The 19,237-nt window shown below is 40.4% G+C and overlaps 2 protein-coding genes across 3 annotated transcripts in view; both read left to right on the plus strand.

Moving 5' to 3' along the window:
• LOC137992510 (golgin subfamily A member 2-like) overlaps positions 1 to 2,000 on the plus strand; it is a 50,035-nt gene extending 48,035 nt beyond the window's left edge. For both annotated transcript variants that reach the window (XM_068837878.1, XM_068837879.1), the window contains one exon: positions 710 to 2,000. In XM_068837878.1, coding sequence (XP_068693979.1) covers positions 710 to 1,150 — 441 coding nt within the window. In that variant the 3' untranslated portion in view covers positions 1,151 to 2,000. The remainder of the gene's footprint in view (positions 1 to 709) is intronic.
• Positions 2,001 to 9,228: 7,228 nt separating this feature from the next.
• LOC137992508 (SUN domain-containing ossification factor-like) overlaps positions 9,229 to 19,237 on the plus strand; it is a 14,397-nt gene continuing 4,388 nt past the window's right edge. Inside the window, exons 1-5 of the mRNA XM_068837876.1 lie at positions 9,229 to 9,453; positions 9,527 to 9,623; positions 13,262 to 13,623; positions 14,176 to 14,773; positions 15,928 to 18,035. Coding sequence (XP_068693977.1) covers positions 9,398 to 9,453; positions 9,527 to 9,623; positions 13,262 to 13,623; positions 14,176 to 14,773; positions 15,928 to 18,035 — 3,221 coding nt within the window. The 5' untranslated portion in view covers positions 9,229 to 9,397. The remainder of the gene's footprint in view (positions 9,454 to 9,526; positions 9,624 to 13,261; positions 13,624 to 14,175; positions 14,774 to 15,927; positions 18,036 to 19,237) is intronic.

Genomic DNA, 19,237 nt, shown 5'->3' on the forward strand with positions numbered 1-19,237 from the left:
GACCATAATAGTCATTTTTCTGGTAAAGCACATTGGTGAAACATCGATGACTATCAAGAGATTCAATTGAGTGTCAACTCGTAACCAAACATGGAAAATGTTCGAACTTTTACAAATTGTTGTTCGGCATGGTTACCGAGCAGTAACATATGTGGAGTGGTTCTCTTAAACCTGTTGGCGATCGCACTGGTTGTGTTTTTTTTTTTTTTTTGGTATTTGATAAATCGACATGTTTTGTTTACTCTGGCGCAGGAAAGCCTTTTTTACGCGTCAAAGAAGTTGACAAAGGAAGCAGTCTACTTAATAAAATTCAAAAGCCGAATTAGTAGTTCATATGTTTTTGAAAATAGTCTTCCACTACTGCTGACTCTGCGAAATGCTGTCTGTATCTTAAAGATGTATTTTATTACCCATGGTTCACTCAGAAGTAACTGTGGATAAAATATGCCCACAACGATCATCGAAACGGCAAGTACAAAACATTGGTCGCAATTCACAGGTCATTGTTTTAGCAATCAGAAAGAATCTTAAGCATTCATTAAAGTTAAGCTTAGGCCTAATTAGGTCTAAAGAGAAGGTTACCATTGGTAAACGGTTAGGGTTGTTTATGTGTTGGGAAAACAATGACCTGTGACCTGTGTTTTGTTCCTGCTCTCATCGAAATCGGGTGAACGTCTCTTCTTTTTTCTATATTCTCTTCGCTTTTTAGGAAAAGATGAACCAACTGCAAGATTTGGTCAAGCAAATGCTTGATGAGAGAAAAGAACTTAGATTACAACAGCATCAACTACAAAGCGTAATCAACAGCAAAATGGTCGCACATGAGCACCAGTCGGCCATTCCGTCTTTCCAAGATGGCGACGAAGTCATTGTACAGCAAGAACAAACAGAGGTCGCAAGCGAAAGGAACACAATGGACAACGGCGAGCTATGGAGCAAGTCATTTCTCGAAACAGAAACAGAACTTAGTGGAATTGACAATAGTGAGCAGTTCGATCAAAACGACGGAACGGCTCATCAGATTTTACAGATTCTTGAACAGTTAGGCCCTACTGAGGAAGGAACTCAAAGCGGATGGATGTCGCCTGATGTGCGGTGTAGAGAGTTCTTGCCGTGTCGATACTGTGGTGGACGCGTGCTAAGATTGTAGTTTATAAATTTGGTAGCATCATGAAATTATTTTACAAAAATAAATGATAATTGGTGGGTTGGACTGGTACAACAACACGTCGATTCCACGAATTGAATATGCCACAGGAATGCTATTGTTTTGATCATTTGTTTTACTGTGGCGATCGACCGAGCTTTCACAACCGGTTAGAGGAGTTCGTCTATGGATGTTGCGTAGTAACTCTTTTACACGCGATCGGGGATTCAGGCTAGCCAATGCTTGGGGCTTGGGGGAAGAACGTTTCAGAACGGCCAGTTCAGAAAGCACGGGTTCCTATCAGTCATTCAGGCAACGTTTACACGAACGCGGTTTCACATAGACACGTCAAAGCCGCGTCAAAATCGATGCGGTGTTTACACGGAACCTTTTCCGCCAGAAAATCAAAGTCGTGATGGTATAAGCAAGCGCTGCAGTACGTGCTAATTCACCATTTTGAATTGAACAGTACAAATTTCGCGCCAAAATATAGTAACCTTATTCAAATCGATGCAGTTTCGCCGTTTACACGACAGATGAAACCGTATCATTTTGAAAACGCTCCACTTTTGGCAGCGTTTTCAAATCGACTCGGTTTTGCTAACGGTCTCGACCAGTGTCATGCAAACAGAAGGCGTAACTGCATCGGAAACGATGCCGTTACAAATGACACCGTGATTGTGTAAAGGCTGCTTCAAAGGAAAGTTTTCAACTGTTGTTATACGTATTTTTGTGATACTTCTTTCACGACAAAATTATATGGTTTAAATGGTCCTGCAAATTGTATTAACGTGTAATATGGGTAAAAACGTATGCAGGTTAGGCTAAAATAAACTTTATGAATCAATGTTTTATTTATTAGTTTACGCAATTCTCTGCGTATTCAATTCCTGAAATAGAAAATGTGGCCAAGATCTATTGGTTTAATCATTGTATGTTTATAATATCATTATGCTGCAGGTGTTTCTTTCTGTGATATTATGAAGTTTAAAGGTGGTGTTACACGAGCCGATTTTTAATCCATGTTACACGAGACAACTTTTAACTTTGTTGCGGCAACGGTGTTATACGAGACAATTTTAACGCAACATTTGAACCCAGACTTATGCTCGACAAATCCCGGGTGACAATTATGGCGGACACAATTCGGTTCTCCGTGGTGCATTCTGGGACGTTGTTGCGTTAAAAAGTCAAAGGCGGGGGTGTTGCACGCTCCAACTCCAACAAAATTCGGGCAACAATGTTGTAGGTTTTTGAAAGCGATTCAAAAACCTGCAGCATGTTGCCGTAACAAAATTAGGGGTTTTGACGACGATGGTTGCGGTAACACTTGAGATAACTAGTGACGATACTACTCCAGTTTCAACTCTTTGATGTTTTGAATCCTTAGGGGAACAATGAACAATAGCACTTAATTTAACACTAGTGTTAACTCCCTAATTCGACTGTAACCAATGTGAACGTACAAATGTGAACCTTCCTTCTCTATTTTTACTAAGAAACCACTCGTACCAATTAATTTTTTAGGATACTTTGGCCACATTGTATGACGTAAACTAGCTTGTTCCAGGGTCCGAGATAGTAGGGAAAGGGCAAATATGAGAAGACGAGTGTGACTATAAACCGACCCTACTATCCGAGAGCCTGGAACAAGGCTAGACGTAAACGAGATTTAATGATCGCGAAAAACTTGGGATAGTGCAAAGTTATATTTTGTGGCGACGTTGTTGCGCCGTCTTAGATCGTAAAGTCCTTATCAAACGTGACATACTCATTACTGTTATTCCGAAACCTTCGATTCTAAACTTTAATAGGGCAGTGTAAAAAAGGTGGACGACTTACAGATTCTTTTTTGCGATATATAGTGATGATCATTATTCCACCAGGGAGGCAATCGTTAGATTCCTGTGACATTCCCCGCCTTCTGTCGCACTAGCACGTGAAATTGAGGTCGTTCTCTCGTACTCATTATTTTAATCAAAGCTCTTTTCCACTTGAAAAAGCATCCGAAATTTAGGAAGATAGCTTTCATGTTATTAATTTAGTGCGGAGTTGGTGAGAACGGCCAAAACCATAACCTAACCTGCATTGGTATAGTAAAAAGAGTCTAAAAGAGAAACTTCCAAAGTATTCCCTTTCTTGAATGTAAATTTAGGGCTGCCAATTAATTTTTAAGTTTTATGAAACGAATAAAAGTAGTTTTAAACCTACTTATGTAATCTAGTGCACATTTTCTTGTTTTCTTCACACATTCCGTGACCTTACGTTTTTCATTCCTCGCGTGATGCGGATTTTTTCCGAGTTTCCAGTGGGTGCAATTTCAACTTCATATATGTATTCTCACGTTTGCTTACTTGGGTGGTTGGTTGGCGCATCTCAGATATGCTTTAGGATGACTGCGCGATGCAGTTGAGCTATGCTATAAGTCGTTATTTGACTTTGTAACCGCGCGATGCAGTTGGAGTCAAAGACCCACATTTCAGATTACGGAAGGTCGTCGGTTCAAATCCCGTCTGGAATTCTGGTTTTTTTCCGTGTTTCCTATGGATTCAATTTCAGCAGAAACCCATAAGGGTTGAAACGTGTAACGGCCCCTTGTGTGCTGGGAAACAAGCTTCCGAACATTCAATTTGCTATGTACCATATTTGGAACAACAAGAGCGAGGGGTTTCCAAATATGGTACTTAGCACTGAAACATTCAACCAATCAGTTCGCACTGAATATTCGGAAGCTGTGAACGCGCGTTACACGTTTCAACCCTTATGGGTTTCTGATTTCAGTAAAATAGATGCGTGATTAGAGAGAGGTTAAGCCCGGGGGTTAAGCATCGCGTTTACGGCAATCGTCAGGCTGAAATTTGCGTTTTGCCAAACATCTGAAAGAAACTCGCTTTTTTTTTACAAGGAAGGATTACGTTTTTGCAAATGTTGGCCGTGTAGCACTTACATGTATATTTCAATAGACTTAACTGATTAGAGTGTAAAGTGAAGCGCAAAGTTTCTATCCCATATGAACCATGTGAGCGTTAGTCCTACTAATGGAAATGGGCTCACACAAGGACAGAGAAAAATTCTGACCAGGGTGGGAATTCAATTCAATTCCCAACGTTTGCAAAAACGTAATCCTTCCTTGTACTCGTACATGTTCATTGCCGTGACTTAAACGTCGTCAGTTCCCACGGCCTGCTCCCGTCTGACCTTGTAGCTCAGTCGGTAGAGCAGCGGTGATCTAACCCGAAAATCGTGGGTTCAATTCCCACCCTGGTCAGAGTTTTTCTCTGTCCTTGTGTGGGCCCGTTTCCATTAGTAGGGCTAACGCTCATATGGTTCATATGGGGTAGATACTTAGCACTTCACATTACACTCTAATCAGTTAAGTATGTTCAATTATAAGTGCTACACGGCCAACGTTTGCCAAAACGTAATCCTTACTTGTACTTGTACATGTTCATTGCCGTGACTTTAGCATCCTCAGTTCCCACGGCCTGCTCCCGTCTGACCTTGTAGCTCAGTCGGTAGAGCAGCGTTAATCTAACCCGAAGGTCGTGGGTTCAATTCCCACCCTGGTCAGAGTTTTTCTCTGTCCTTGTGTGGGCCCATTTCCATCAGAAGGGCTAACGCTCACATGGTTCATATGGGGTACAAAACTGCACTTCACATTACACTCTAATCAGTTAAGTCGTCTCTTTTCGTCAAATATCGAGCGACGTCTCAAAAGAAGGAAACAAGTTAGAATAAGAACATTTTCATGCTTTTATGACAAGCAGCAGTTTTCCATCTCACTAACCGTTTTAAATTAAACGCGCCATCTTGGACAATTGAGACGTGCAACGAGTGCTCTTTATTGAGTCAGAACAGTAGGGCAACCGTGATACGTCACAATTATTCAAGATGGCGGCGCCCGTGAAATGAATAATTATTCCTTATACATACATTGTATTCTGTCTCCACTCTCTCGAGATTTCCATGCATGTGAAAATACACCAGTCAGTCTGCTGAGCAAAGAAAGCCCAGAAAAGTTACCTCATTGGCCTAATGCATAAATGGCCGCCAAAAATGTATTCTTTTGTCTATATGCTAATGAGACTCACTAGCCTCGTTCTCAAGCGACAATTCTTTTGTATTTTGTCCATGCAAACGACGTTAGTGAGGTTAATTAGCACATAGACAAAAGAACTCTTTTTTTTTGCCTCCATTTATGCATTCGGTCTATTAAAGAACATCGAAAATAAGAAAATGATTCTTACAAACAGGATACTGTGTGTAACTGAAAATTACATACTGGGAATAAAAAATCAATGAATCTGCACGATTGTGCCGTACCAGATACGAAAAACCACCAAAACACACTCTTAATATGTGGCCTAAGAATATCTGGAAACTTATTCCTCATCTAATGCAGCGGCACCAGACCCCGAGGAAAGGGCAGTATTACGTTGTTACTGCTAGGGAAAAATTACGAGATAAATGGAGTTCGCACCTATTCAGACTACCAAAGAAAAAATAAAACTCGGTGGAGAGGAAGTAACGATGGCGACTGACAGACATACAATGATGAAAACCTTCCCACTAAATCCCTAAATAATCCCAAACTATCCCATAACCGCTTGCGGGCCTCTGCGTGGTGCCGTTAGAATATTCAATTTCTGACTAACTCGTTCCCACTCGACCGTCAGAAATTACACTCTTAAAAATATCAGTTTATACAAATTTTATTGCAAGCATTATTTCTCCAGTTTAAAGCTTTCCTTTAGTATAAGATCGGAGGTTACCTTTTAAAAAGCAAGGCAAGAATCATATAAAATATTACGTGCATGATCCGCACGTGCTTTCAGTACCGCACCTGTACGCGTGTTTCAATCCGAACCTCATTTCAAGAGTTCCCGTTGTCTTCGCGTGTCCTCAAGGACAAGAAAGAAATAAGAGAACTCGTGTTCAAAGTTGAGGAAGGACAATTTTGTCCGCTGCTGTGACATGTTGAAAATGTTTTCTTTTGGTTGCCAAATACCAGAAATAATTAGAGAGATATTGAGTTTGGGGTTTACCTCAAATGGCTTCCCTGGACTGAAATGCTGTTTGCCCAAAGTCAACGACAAACTGTTGGATTTCAGTCAGTATTTCTTGGTCTGTGAAGTGGAACTTCGAAGTGGAAAGAAGCATGTTGATTAGGATTTTTTATCATGGCGGTTGCAAACTTCCCGAAAGCATCCTAAAAAATCAGACTTGAACAAGATTTCCATGAGAGACCCTGTGGCTTTGCAGACGGTGCCTGTGATTGGGGAATGAAACAATAGATGAAACAACAGAAACATTGCACCTAGCCCTGATAACAAAAGCAGCTACAGGACATAGGGATCCATGGAAATAGAAGTCTGGAAGAGGATTGCTCATGAATTTCAACCCACGACCTCTGCGGTACCCGTGTGATAGGGAGCTTAATTAAGCACACGCGTTTTTGAGTCGCGAACGGCAACCGAAAGAAAACATTTCGCATGCCAGGACAGTGGTGTCTCCCACATTTTCGTACTAATTCATGTCTAACGGAGAAAAGATACAAATATGGCTGTGTGAAGACAAGTTAAAAGTGAAAACAGCTCACTTCCGGTTGCCGTCCGCGTTTCAAGAACGCGCGTGCTTAAAGACGGTATACAAAAATTGGTTTATCAACGGAGTTGATAATGTAAATTGGCCACCTTACAGAGATTCTAAAAGCTGACGTTTCGAGCGTTAGCACTTCGTCAGAGCGAATAGAGGACGGTGCCATTCTCGTCACCAGACCCCCGGATCGACTCAAGTCTCCGGGAAGCTCTATGTAGGAGAACATGCGCCGTAGGGTTCTTATAGCCAAAAATTGGCTATTTGAACCTTACGGCGCCTGCTCACTCCTCGCGCTAACATGAATTCACCAATTAGAGTCGCTTTTGATTGTTCTTCACGAAAACCAATGAGAAGACACTTTGTTTCGGGGTTCCCCAGAGCTCTTCTTTCCCTCAGTCAAGGGAAGAGCTCTGGGGTAGAGATTGAGGACGGTGCCTACTATTGTTATTGCGCATACATTCTGCGCATCTCCAGATACTCGGATTTCCTATCGGTAGTTCTTACTAAGGCAGGGCCTTTTTTTCGCGGTTGAAATTTATGCGGAGAAAGCAGAACTTAGCAAGTGCTCTTGGTATCCAAAAAGAAAATTGGGGGTAACCACCTGCATGCATTTTTCAGAGATAAATTGAGCTTTAATTTGGAAAGGAACGCCATACATTGCTTTGTATTTTGTTTTTGCTAATATCGATTAATTATCTTTGAAAAATGAGTGGTTACCCCCAATTTTCTTTTTGGATTTTAATAGCACTTGTTGAGATCTGCTTTTCCCACATATTCATGAAACTGTGCAAAAATACCTTTGAATTAGTAGGCACCGTCCTTAAGCTCCCTTTCCCTCTTAAGCTCTCTCTACAGAAAGCCAACTGTGATTTCGTAATTAACTCGAAGAGGGTGTGGTCGGGATAGTATCCATCCATCCATCCATCAATTAGATAGATGGGTTCACTTCTTGGTAAATTGTATGTGAAGTCATGCATATTTCAATCTGATGTTGTAATTTAATTTATTTGGAAATAAAAAATTGTTAAATTTATATTATAACCAAAGTTTGACTAGTTCTTTATTTTAATTAGAGAAAACTCTGTATGGAAACTGGAAAAAAATCTGAAAGATTCCATTCCTCCATCCATTAATCCATCCATCGTGTCACAGTGCATGCACTACACGATTGCATACCCCCGGGGAAGGAGGGGAGGGGACTCGCATATGAAAGAGGCGGGGATGCTCGTTGTCTCGCTTAGGGGTGTAAATTTCGGATTTTGTTTCTGCGCAAGACACCGTCATATGTAGCTTTGGAGATCTCGTTTAGGGTTGCACGCGAAGAAATACAAAAACATATCTTTCATATGTTTTAAATATGGTCTCTTTTAGGGGTCAAAAAAGCATGGGCCACGCCCAGATTGGTTTAGGGGTGCAGGGATGGCGCAGTGGTGAGAGCACTCGCCCTCCCTCCAATGTGGCCCGGGTTCGATTCCCGGACTCGGCGTCATATGTGGGTTGAGTTTGTTGGTTCTCTACTCTGCACCGAGAGGTTTTCTCCGGGCACTCCGGTTTCCCCTCTCCTCAAAAACCAACATTTGACTTGATTTACTTTCATTGTTCATTTCAGTTTACAGTGTCCCCAATTAGCGCTCCAGCGCTAGAACGACTAGATACTTAAATAAAGTCCCTTTCCTTTTCCTTTAGGGGTTTAATTCAAATTTCTGACGAGCACCCCGGACCTTCATATGCAAAGTCCGTCCCCGGAATGCACACCAAGGTCTTGCTTGCCATAATGACAGAGGCTATTCAGGCCTTTATGGTGATATTTTGGAGGACGTTTTCAGGTGAAGGTTTTCCTCCCCGTTGATTGACGAGCGAAATCTGGGGCCACAGGTGCCATGCAAGTAAAAGCAGCGTTTTAGCAAGGACGTCTCCTTTTTATCTTTATTTACTGTCATCCGATTGACCCATAAATTTGAGTTTCCAAAAAAAGGAGGGAATGGTGACTTTGTAGAACATTTTCTTAACTTTTAATCGCAAATGTAAACATTGGTTTTGCCCGTCTAGATTTTCCGTTTCAACTTGAACCCCAGAGTAAACACTCTTCCACGGAAAAAAGGAAAGGAAAGGAAAGGAACTTTATTTAAGTGTCTAGTCGTTCTAGCGCTGGAGCGCTAATTGGGACACTGTAAACTGAAATGAACAATGAAAGTAAATCATGTCAAATCAGAAGCTTTCTATCCTCGTGGAAATAAAATATGTTTATTTAACTCTCTTCTCTTTTCTGCCGTATTCCACTCGACTCTCTCTGCAACTTGTAACTGGTTTGCTTATATTGCATCGACCCAAATTAGGAAACGCGTTCGATAGACGTTAAATGCAGAAAAAAGGAAAAAGAAAAGGGCTAATCGGTACCTGGATTCCCTTGCTAGCGGTTTCTTCATTTTTAATAACAGCGTCATATATAGTTATCACGAACCAGTCTGACCGGTCGGTTACTACACGTCATCAACATGGAGCCTGTTTCAACTACAACACGGAGATTTTGCAACGAGATGACTTCACTCATCGTTCATCGCTCTTCACTTTGTCATTATTTCTTAACATTTTGTAATATATCAACTCTAAGGCTTTATTCTAGGCCTTCGTAGTTTATTTATTATTTTGGCCATGAGAGCTTGGCCAGCATTGTTTTTCGTGGCTTTGTTCCTCAACAGCATCGGACGGTGAGTTGTTTTGGTGAATTTGCTATGTGAAGAGTTGAAGTTCAGTTCATTTTAACTTTGATTTATTTTACAGTCTCCATGCTCCAGATTGGGACAAGAGAGTGACAAGTCAAACTGGTGAAAGAAAATCGAAATTGTGGGAATCACCACCTAACGCTGTCACAAAAACAGTGAGTTTTAGTTGCCAAGGAGCGCAGCACGACTACTTGTCAGAGACCACTGGGGTGCAGTCCATAGTCCACTCTATTTCAAACGGATTTAAGTTTTGGTGCTATATATTTAAGTTGTCGTGAAGAATTAGAACGTTCAGTTGTTCCTCAAGCAACGTTAAGCGGTGATAACTACAAGCAACGTTATATTGACTTGCGCGGGGGCTATATTATGAACATTGGTCTGTGGATATGAATCAACTGAGAGTTTTGATTCATTTCTTGCTCGAACCAAAGCATACGATATGGACTTAAAGTTTCCATTTTCCATCATTAACCTTCAAACTTAGTAAGCTTAGATGTTAATATTAGTCAATAGCAAAAACTCTTGGTTCATTTACCTGTAAACAGAAAATACTTGAAACTATTCCAGCACCACCCCCTGCACAGTTTACCTTTTAAACGTGTCAAGTTACTCTCACACAATACTGAGCACCTGAACCTAAAAACTGGGGGGTATGTGGAACAACAAAGTCATTACCGTGCACCGGTTACTTGGTTGGTTGAGCTTTGGGTGGTCACGCAAGAGGAGGTTGTGTTTTCAAAGCACTCAGAATCTTAAAATCACTTAAGGAGAAAAGACTGCCTTTGTAATTTCATCTGCAAATTGGTGGACTTTTAAATTTTCTTGGATAAAGACTATAAACCGCAAGCCCGTCTCAAAAATATCTTCCATGTTGATAAGTTCCTCATGGAACATTAAAGAACCCACACTATTCAAGAAGAGTAGGGTAGGTAGCCCACGGTGTTGTGGCCGTCCTGATCTACTCCTTAATTTTCCCATGGCTACGCTCATTTCAAGAATGACACGTGACCAGGCGGGGTGCTCCAAATGGTCATGTGAGCAAGTTGAAAGTTCAAATGCAATTAATCGGTTTTTTGGGGTTCTAAACAGTTTAGTGATTTTGGTGTTATTATTATTATTATTATTATTATTATTATTATTATCATCATCATTAGATTCTCTCCAGTTGTCGGGTGTCGTACTGGGTAATGTTTATTATGTCTCAGCAACTCCCTGTACTTAAAGGCACAACACTTTCTGCAACATTATTGTACACTTCCAAAGAAGTCAGATACATCTACATGTAGCTTGCCAAACCGGGTCTTTGCACCTTTTGATATGCTTCCAAGAGCACTAATGACGATAGGTATTATTGTTGTTGTGATTATTATTAGAGCGAGTTTCAATTGAGTGTCGTAAAACCAAAACCAAAGTAATTACTTTGGCCAATCAAAAAGGACTGAGACAATCCGGTAAACCAATTAAAACTCAAAGTAATTACACGTAGCCGACACAAAGTGTGGGGAAATGTGCACGCGTGAGCCACGATTGGTTTTGGTTTCACTTCTGATTGGTCGAAAAAATGGCGCGAGAACTTTGAACCAATCACTGAGTGAAGTAATCATAAACCAAAGTAATTATCTAATTACTTTCGACACTCAATTGAAAACCGCTCTATTATTATTATTATTATTATTATTATTATTATTATTATTATTATTATTATTCTTGTTCTTGTGCTCTTGACTACTTCCTTCTGTGAACAAGCCATTTGAAAAAAATTTAATCTCTATTCCCTATTCCTGTGTACATACTATCTTGTCTGTCCCATGTATAATTTTAGATCCAATTGAAACTCTCAAATAGTTTACAAGCTCAGCATTAATAGTATGCTGTGCAGTCTGAGGTCCTAGTCTAGAACATGTTGGTAGGGACTTTTCTCCCTATTTTCACCCTACCTTTTCACCAGAACAAAGAAAGCCATCATTATCCTTGTTTTATTGGTACCAGGATTGAATTACAGTGGTGGAACCTGCTACATGCATTTTCTCTCACCAGCTGATATTTTCGTACCAAGCAGAATGTTTATTTATGATACTTTTACAATTTCTAGAGTTTATTTAATACTGTAATGTTATTATTGACATAGAACCGTAAAGATGCTCTAGGTTCTAAAGAAATGAGATTACAGTTTTCAGTACCCAGCTTTTCATAGGTGTTTGGCTATCATTTCTAAGACACATATATAAACGTATTGGAACAGGACAAGTAAAAATATTGTGGACGTCGAGGCTTTTGCTAAAAAAACAATGTCTTAAAATTTAATATCCTCGTGTTAGAAAATCCTGTTTTGTCTGGTGGTGAACTTGTTTTAAAATCTTTCCTCAGCAACTAGTTTGACTTGTTCTTTGTTTATTTTTATGCCTCTAAAACTTGACAGACTTGATGTCTTTGAAGTGATTCTGTTAACAACACCTGTGACCCTTCCATGCACTCTGCTGTGTCACGAATAAGTAATTAAGTTTTAAGATTCATTCCATCAATGTCAGTGTAAGTTTTTGGCTAACACTGAAAATTGTAAAATATTATTACTTTGTTATGCTACATATAGAACGGAATTGTAACAAATACATGTACCATAGTTTTGTCTTTTGGGGGCAACATTTCTTTCATTTGTGAGCTTTAAGAATGAGTACTGGTGTTAAGAACAGTTAAATACTGAGAAGCAATTCCTCCTTCTGTGGGGAAGAGTAAAGTCTGGTTAGCAAGAGAACCTGAAAACGGTTCCAAGGTCATCAAACATTCTCCTTGCAAAGTTAGAAATTTAGTTGTGGTCTGAGAAGATGCCTTACAGAATTTCTTTGCCTTAACCAGTGCTTTGCAATTGTAAATAATTATTAATTAATATTACAATGATGGACTGAAAAGTCATGTGCAAGTATCTCATATAGTCAGAGATTGATCATTATATCTTGAAATAAACCCTTAACCCATTTGCCCCTGGGAGTGAGACTTAGCAGATTATACTCTGTCTAACACCAGACGATTTTACTCGTCAAGCGGGGGCGTCCTAGGAAGCCTGAGGGTTGACTGGTGAGTATGATTGTCTGGCATTAGCGAGAGTAAAATATATGTTTCACTCTCAGGAGTGAATGGTGAGTGAGTGAACCTAAATGTTGTTAACCTGTCCACACCTTATGTAATTAATTATATAGCTGCATCAAAATCCAATGTTGCCAACAGATCTATTTTTCATTAATTTTTTCCAACTGGCCAAATTTAAAATAAATTGGATAGTTTTTGGCAGAAAGGTTACTTCAGCTTTGAACAAACCATCCAATTTCAGAGAAATATGGTTACTTTCCATCAACCAATCAAATGGCAAGGTAAATAAAAGGTCCCCGTTGGAACGTCCACCACACAGTGTATGCCAGTGTGACCAGTATCAGGTGACCATATCGCAGACTCAAGTTTGGAGCTCATCGACGCAGCCCTACATCTTTAATATTGGACATCCATGGTATGATCAATATTAAAGACACCTGTCAAAACAAGATATCTGCTGACCAGTATCATGTGACCATATCATGGGCTCAAGTTTCGTACTCATAGAGGTCGGGTTTTTTTTAAAGTTGACTGCTGACTAGGTACTAGGTTTCAATTACATTGCAGGCTCAAGCCAGGTTAACTTCTTGTAAGAGTAAATAACCCAGGAGCTCCGCTTTTAGGCTTGGCTAAATCTGTATGTTAATAATTCGAAAGGTGCATTTTGACATTTTGAACCTGACAATTTTGTTTTGAATTTTAATTGAAGGTGGAATCTGAGTTAAACCAAGCAGATGACTCATCAACCTCATCTCAAAGAATCACTGTTATCCCCAGTTCCTCTGCATTTGAACTGGAAGCACTTGCCACTCCTACAGAAGCCCCTGCTACCCCAAGCTATGACAGTGAACCATCCCTTCCTGTCACAAACACCTTTAGCAGCATTGAAATCCATGGACAAGCAAGCAACTATATTCTTTCTTCAGTAATTCTTATTCCCCCGAGCAACCCTTCTCAGGTTCAGTCATCCCAAGATGGTAAAGGTCTAAAAGCTGATGAAGGAAGCAGCTCGTCTGAAAGAGCAGTGCCAACTGAAGAGCCTGAGGTGTTTTCATCTGTTCTGGATTCCACGTAAGTAAGCTCTGACAGGTTAGATTTCACAAAATTCTGACCTTGATAAATCTCTGTCACACTGTTTTGTTTTCTCAAAAAAACACCCACTCACTCTTGCAGTGTAGGTGCAGGGACATGTATCTACACCGCTAAAAGCCTTCTCTCGTTAGTGAGCTCTCACAAATCCGTTTCATAATAGAGTGTTTTCCATTGTACCTAAATAAATTATAATATATAGTTTCAAATCTGAAGCAACACAAGATTTCTGAGCAAAATATTTACCATTGGCCTTATTACAGGAGTGTGATATGTACTGTACTAATGTTAGAGCTGTTTTCAGGGTCAGTTTGTTTTGACCAGGGTGAGCACGTAACCATTTCTATAGTAAGCAGCAGGTTTTTGTTATTCATAATCCATGTTTTAAGCCAACCATGCATCAAACAACTTGTCCAAACAAAAGTATTTTGAAGTTACACCATTGCTCTCTTTTCTCCTCTGACTCCTTCTCTACTTTTCATTGTGTTTGAATGTTAACTGGTTGGACTGTTTGCGTTTTTTGATACGTTGTAGGCCACCAACTCCAATCAGTAGTGAACTATCCCCAACCCCTCCATCAGTGTACACCACAAAGGATAAGGAAGATAGCATCACAGCTGATCTGAACCAAGCAGAAGAAGAAATCAAGCCAAAGGAAGAGGAGATGCCATCATTTGATGAATTTAAAAGAAGAGTTTTGCAAAAAGAGGAGGAGAAGAGCAAGCAGCAGAATGCTGAAGGTGCAAGTGCAGCTCCACAAAAACCAAAGAAAGTCAAGGAGCGTAAACAAAGCAATTATGCGTCAGTGGACTGTGGTGCAAAGATTCTTGAGCACAATAGCGAGGCATCCAATGCAGAGAGCATTTTAGTCGAGAACAAAGACTTGTACATGTTAAATCCATGTAGTGCACAAGTGTGGTTTGTTGTTGAGTTGTGTGATGTTGCTCAAGTTAAAAACATTCAGATTGCCAACTTTGAATTGTTCTCTTCAACTCCTGAGAGCTTCAGGATCCATGTCAGCAAGAGATACCCCACTAGAGAGTGGACAATGTTGGGAACATTTCAAGCTCGCGAGGAGAGAGAAATACAGTCTTTTCCATTAGAGGAACCCATCTATGCTAAGTACTTAAAGGTACAGTTGTATCTTTCCCATTGTGTTGTACTTTTTTACTCACTTGCTAGGGCGAGTCAAAATGCAAACAACGAGTAGAAAGACTCAACGACACTACACACTAAAACATCTAATAAGCTACATTGTATTTATTATCCTACTTTTTCACACTAACATTAATCTTAAGCAAGTGAATTTTAAACAAGCGAGAACGTCTGACAGATTTGTGCGTGACAAGCACGGGGCAAACATCAGCACCTAAAGAAATCAAACCGGTTCTCTACTGTACAATAACCAAGTGTACAATATCTAACTGTACAATATTGTGACGTATTTGTACTCATTTCGTGTTGTTTCTGTACAATAACTAATACAGTTGGATAATTAAAGCACAGTATATTCTGTCACAATCTGCAGTACTTTTGCTTCGATATCATGGCCGGGAATTAGTGATTTTCTTCTTTTTGTCAATTAGGCTAGTAACCTTAAACTAGTTAGCCAAATTAGTAGTCATTTGGACCTTTGAATGATATTTTGTACTTTTATTGGAGGCTTTGGTATCTTAATGAATTGACTTCAGGCACTGCTGTAGAATGCAAAAATCATTTAAAATTAACAGGAATGCCAAGGAATTTGACATACGTAAAGAAGCACATGTAGACAGGTCGTTACAGCTGTTCTGACACGGGCCAAATGAGCGATAGTCTGCCAAGTCCCAGCAAAAAAAATCGCCAGGGCGCAGTTGTTCAGAGCTTGATTAAGCTAATCCTGAAGTGCTGGAAACCTTTTTAGTTTATTTACCAATCAAAGTAGTTTTCACAAGACTTTTTAATTTTGAATTTGACTTTCTGCTTCTCAACAGGACAGGGGTTTTTTTTGACGAAAAAAATTCAAAGCTACTTTGGGCTTTTAATCATGGATTAGTTTTATCTGATTTTGAACAACTAGGCCCTGGTTTCTCCAATTGATTGGTTAATCGGATTCAGAGAAATCTTTTGTTAACAGGTCCAGTTTTTTCAATAGATGGCCATCGATTGTGGTACATGCATGTTATCATAAGTTGAAGTACTGCATCAGAGAGTTTGGAGTAAAGTATTCGTATTTTACCGAAACAGGTCAGTATACCGGGAACCTCCCATTGTGGAGGTTACTGATAGTTTGTTTTGTTCTGTTAGGTTGAGATGCTTAGCCACTTTGGTTCAGAACACTACTGTCCACTGAGTCTTTTGCGTGTATACGGCTTAAGCATGATGGAAGAGCTCGAGGACCACGAGACAGAGGGAAATGACGATAATGACAATGCTGACAGTGATAGTGAAGTGCCTGTGTTGCCTCCACAACCTGGTGCCAAAATTGACGATGAGCATAAAAGACCAAACCTGCTGGAGAGAGCTGCTGATACTGTGATAAGTCTGGTGAAGAAGTTTACTGGTAACCCTGAGGGCAGTGACAAAGAGAACAGTACTGATGTACACAAAGATGCTAATGATACTGTTAGCCCATTAGAGTCTATAAATGTAGAGACCGCCGGTCAGAATGGATCGCAAGATGTGGGCAAAGGCAAACTTGTGACTCTCGTAGGTCATGAAGACCTTACAGAAAATCCACAGGAAAGCTCTAATTATGTCTCTGGAGAAAAGCTAGATGATGTTAAGAAGGAGAATGGATCTCAACATGAGTCTGTGGCTGTTAACGGTAGTGATGAACAGAGTTCATTGTGTATGGGCGTGGATGTCCAAGAGGAATTCACGAAAACGTGCTTGGCTCTTAATTCCTGTCAATTGTTTTCTAAGGTAATTGGGAAATACAGTTTGGGATGTTGTCTGGGAAGATTGCTCTTTTCAAGGAGTAAAGACGTCACGGTATCGTTAGATGTTGCAAGAGGTACGTGTCGAAATATTAAGAAACTTCACAGGACTGATCCAAGGAGGATTACAGATGAAATGAGAGAGGATCTTGAACACAGGGATGTCAGAAGCAAAGAAGAAGACCCTGTGCCAGAGAAATTAATCCAGAAAAAAGTAGTGGATGATGAAAATTTGCAGGATCTTGGTACTTCTTCGGATGAAACAAATTTGAAGTTCTTGGTACAAACCCCCGAACCTTCATCTAGCAACGTGGAATTAAGGAAAAGCACTACTTCGCATCCAATAGAGCATGACAAAACCGATGTCTCTTCTTCAAGAACTGTCCAACCAAGCCATTCATTAGACAATTTACGCAAGAATGAAATTGCAGAGGACAAAACTCCAGCCTTAGAAGACGTGTCACTTGTCACTTCCTTACCATTGAATTCCACCCAGGTTGCTTCAGTGTCGCAGATGGCTGAGGGTTCTGGGTTGCCAAAATTCACAGAATCCAAGGTTGACTCAGTAGAAGTAAATCATGTTGCAGATGGTCAACAGAGCATTCATGAACGGCCGTCACAATCAAGCTTGTCGAGTAGTCAGGCAATTGTGTTGGATGAGGAAAGAGTCGTGACATCCAGGGAATCGACCCAGCAATCCAGCGACCCAGCAATGAAGAACATTACTTCAGAAAGTGGAGAAGAAAAGACGGGTGATACGTCACACCCAGAGGAAAGGGAAGATATTGTTGAACACAAGTCATCAGTTTCGCATCAAGAAAATGAGGCTCCAAATTCCATTCACGTGATGTCGCAAGCGTCTCCTGATATTGATGTTTTGGAGACGAAACTCACAGATAAAGATGGACGAGAAGGTACGGCTCAGTTGCCTGAAAAATTACGTGGAAAGGTTGAAGAAGCCACAAGGGAGGTTCAAGAGATACCTTCATCTAGGGTGGTGACTGATTCTTCCAATGTGCATGCGGACCTTGCCAACACTGCGACCAAGGAGGTAGTTTCTTCTGTCGGTGAAAACAAGGAAATTAACAGTGAAATGGAAGGGTCATCAGCCACAACAGTTGAGTCCCAGAGTGTAGATTCTACAATTCAACCAACATTGCCACCCATTGCGGACATGTCTGACGTGTCAGAGTCTGCTGTTCCAATACCAGCTCCTCCCATCGTTTCAGCTCCTCCAGTCATTGCCGACGCAAGCCCAAGTAACTTACAGGCTGCAACGGTATCTTCAGATAGTAATCTTGATGCTACAATGCTTAGCAAAGCTCAGCAAGCTGCAAGTACCTCAGCGGGTACAGGGTCAATGGCTGGTTCAGGGCTGCATAAGGAATCCATATTTGTGCGCCTGAGTAACAAAATCAAGGCTCTGGAACAGAATCTAAACATGAGTACTCTATACATGGAACAACTCAATCAGAGGTAAATTACATGGAAACCTGACCAATTTTAGAGGAGCTCTGTCACTCCATTTTCGTCTTTTTGTGGTATGCTAAAATAACTATGCCTTTAAATCGGTAGAAACCCTCAAATAATGATGTCATTTGACAATGTTATAGACTATTTGCTGCCTTCTGGTGTTACAGGTACGGATGGCAAGGGCAGAAACGGCTCACGTCAACAGAAATTTTAGCCGAAGTTAGCCCACAAAACCTTAAACTGTGTGTTCTTTGCATAAAATCAGAGCAAAACTTAGAAAACTACACAAGAAAAACTTGTTGACATTAGTTCACAGCGTTGCGATTTGTTTGTTTGACTATTTTAGCTACGAATCCGTATTCTCTTAAATGAAGAAAAATAGAACGAGATTATAAAATAGAACTCCAAAGAAAATAACGGATGTCAACCGAAAAACTGAGCTCAAAGGACTTTCCTGCAGTTAGTCGTTTCAGTTGAACGGCATGTCAACAGTTGAAGAAAAACAACAGTGTCGCGATGTGTTTGTTTGCCTATTTTAGCTAGGAATCCGTTTGTTCGTAAATGAAGCAATATAAAACGAGATTAGAAAATAGAATTCCAAAGAAAATAACTGACGTCAACCGAAAAACCGAGTTCAAAAAGTTGTTTTAAGTTAAACGGCGTGTCAACAGTTCAAGAAAACCACCAACTCGAAAACAGCAAACCGGCAAAGTGTTGTCAGCAAAATCATGTGAATACTCGCCTTTTTGGAAGAATAACCAGACCTTTTATTCCATTGCTGATGTTTTTCCCTCACTTTGCAACGGTTAGTAAGCATTTTAAGAGGTGAAATCCAATTCGTCGCGCCGTAGTAAAACAAAAGGGAGCTTAAGCACGCGCGTTTTTGAGGTGCGGTTGGCAACCGGAAGTGAGCTGTTTTCCCTCTTAACTTGTCTTCACACAACCACATTTCACATTTACAAGTATGTTTTCTCCATTAGAGATGCTTAGTATGAAAATCTAGGAGACACTACTGTCCTCGCACGCGACATGTTCTCTTCCGGTTGCCGTCCGCGTTTCAAAAACGCGCGTGCTCAAGCTTCCTAATATTTTCAATTAGCCACGACAGTTTCAGCACGGAACAGATTTCGGACCGTGGTCCGTATCGTGAAAAGCTGGACCGGCTACGAGCGCGCGATTAGCCAATCAGATTCAAGGGCTTAAGA

The sequence above is a fragment of the Montipora foliosa genome, chromosome 2 (assembly GCF_036669935.1).
Source record: "Montipora foliosa isolate CH-2021 chromosome 2, ASM3666993v2, whole genome shotgun sequence".
Taxonomy (NCBI): Eukaryota; Metazoa; Cnidaria; class Anthozoa; order Scleractinia; family Acroporidae; genus Montipora; species Montipora foliosa.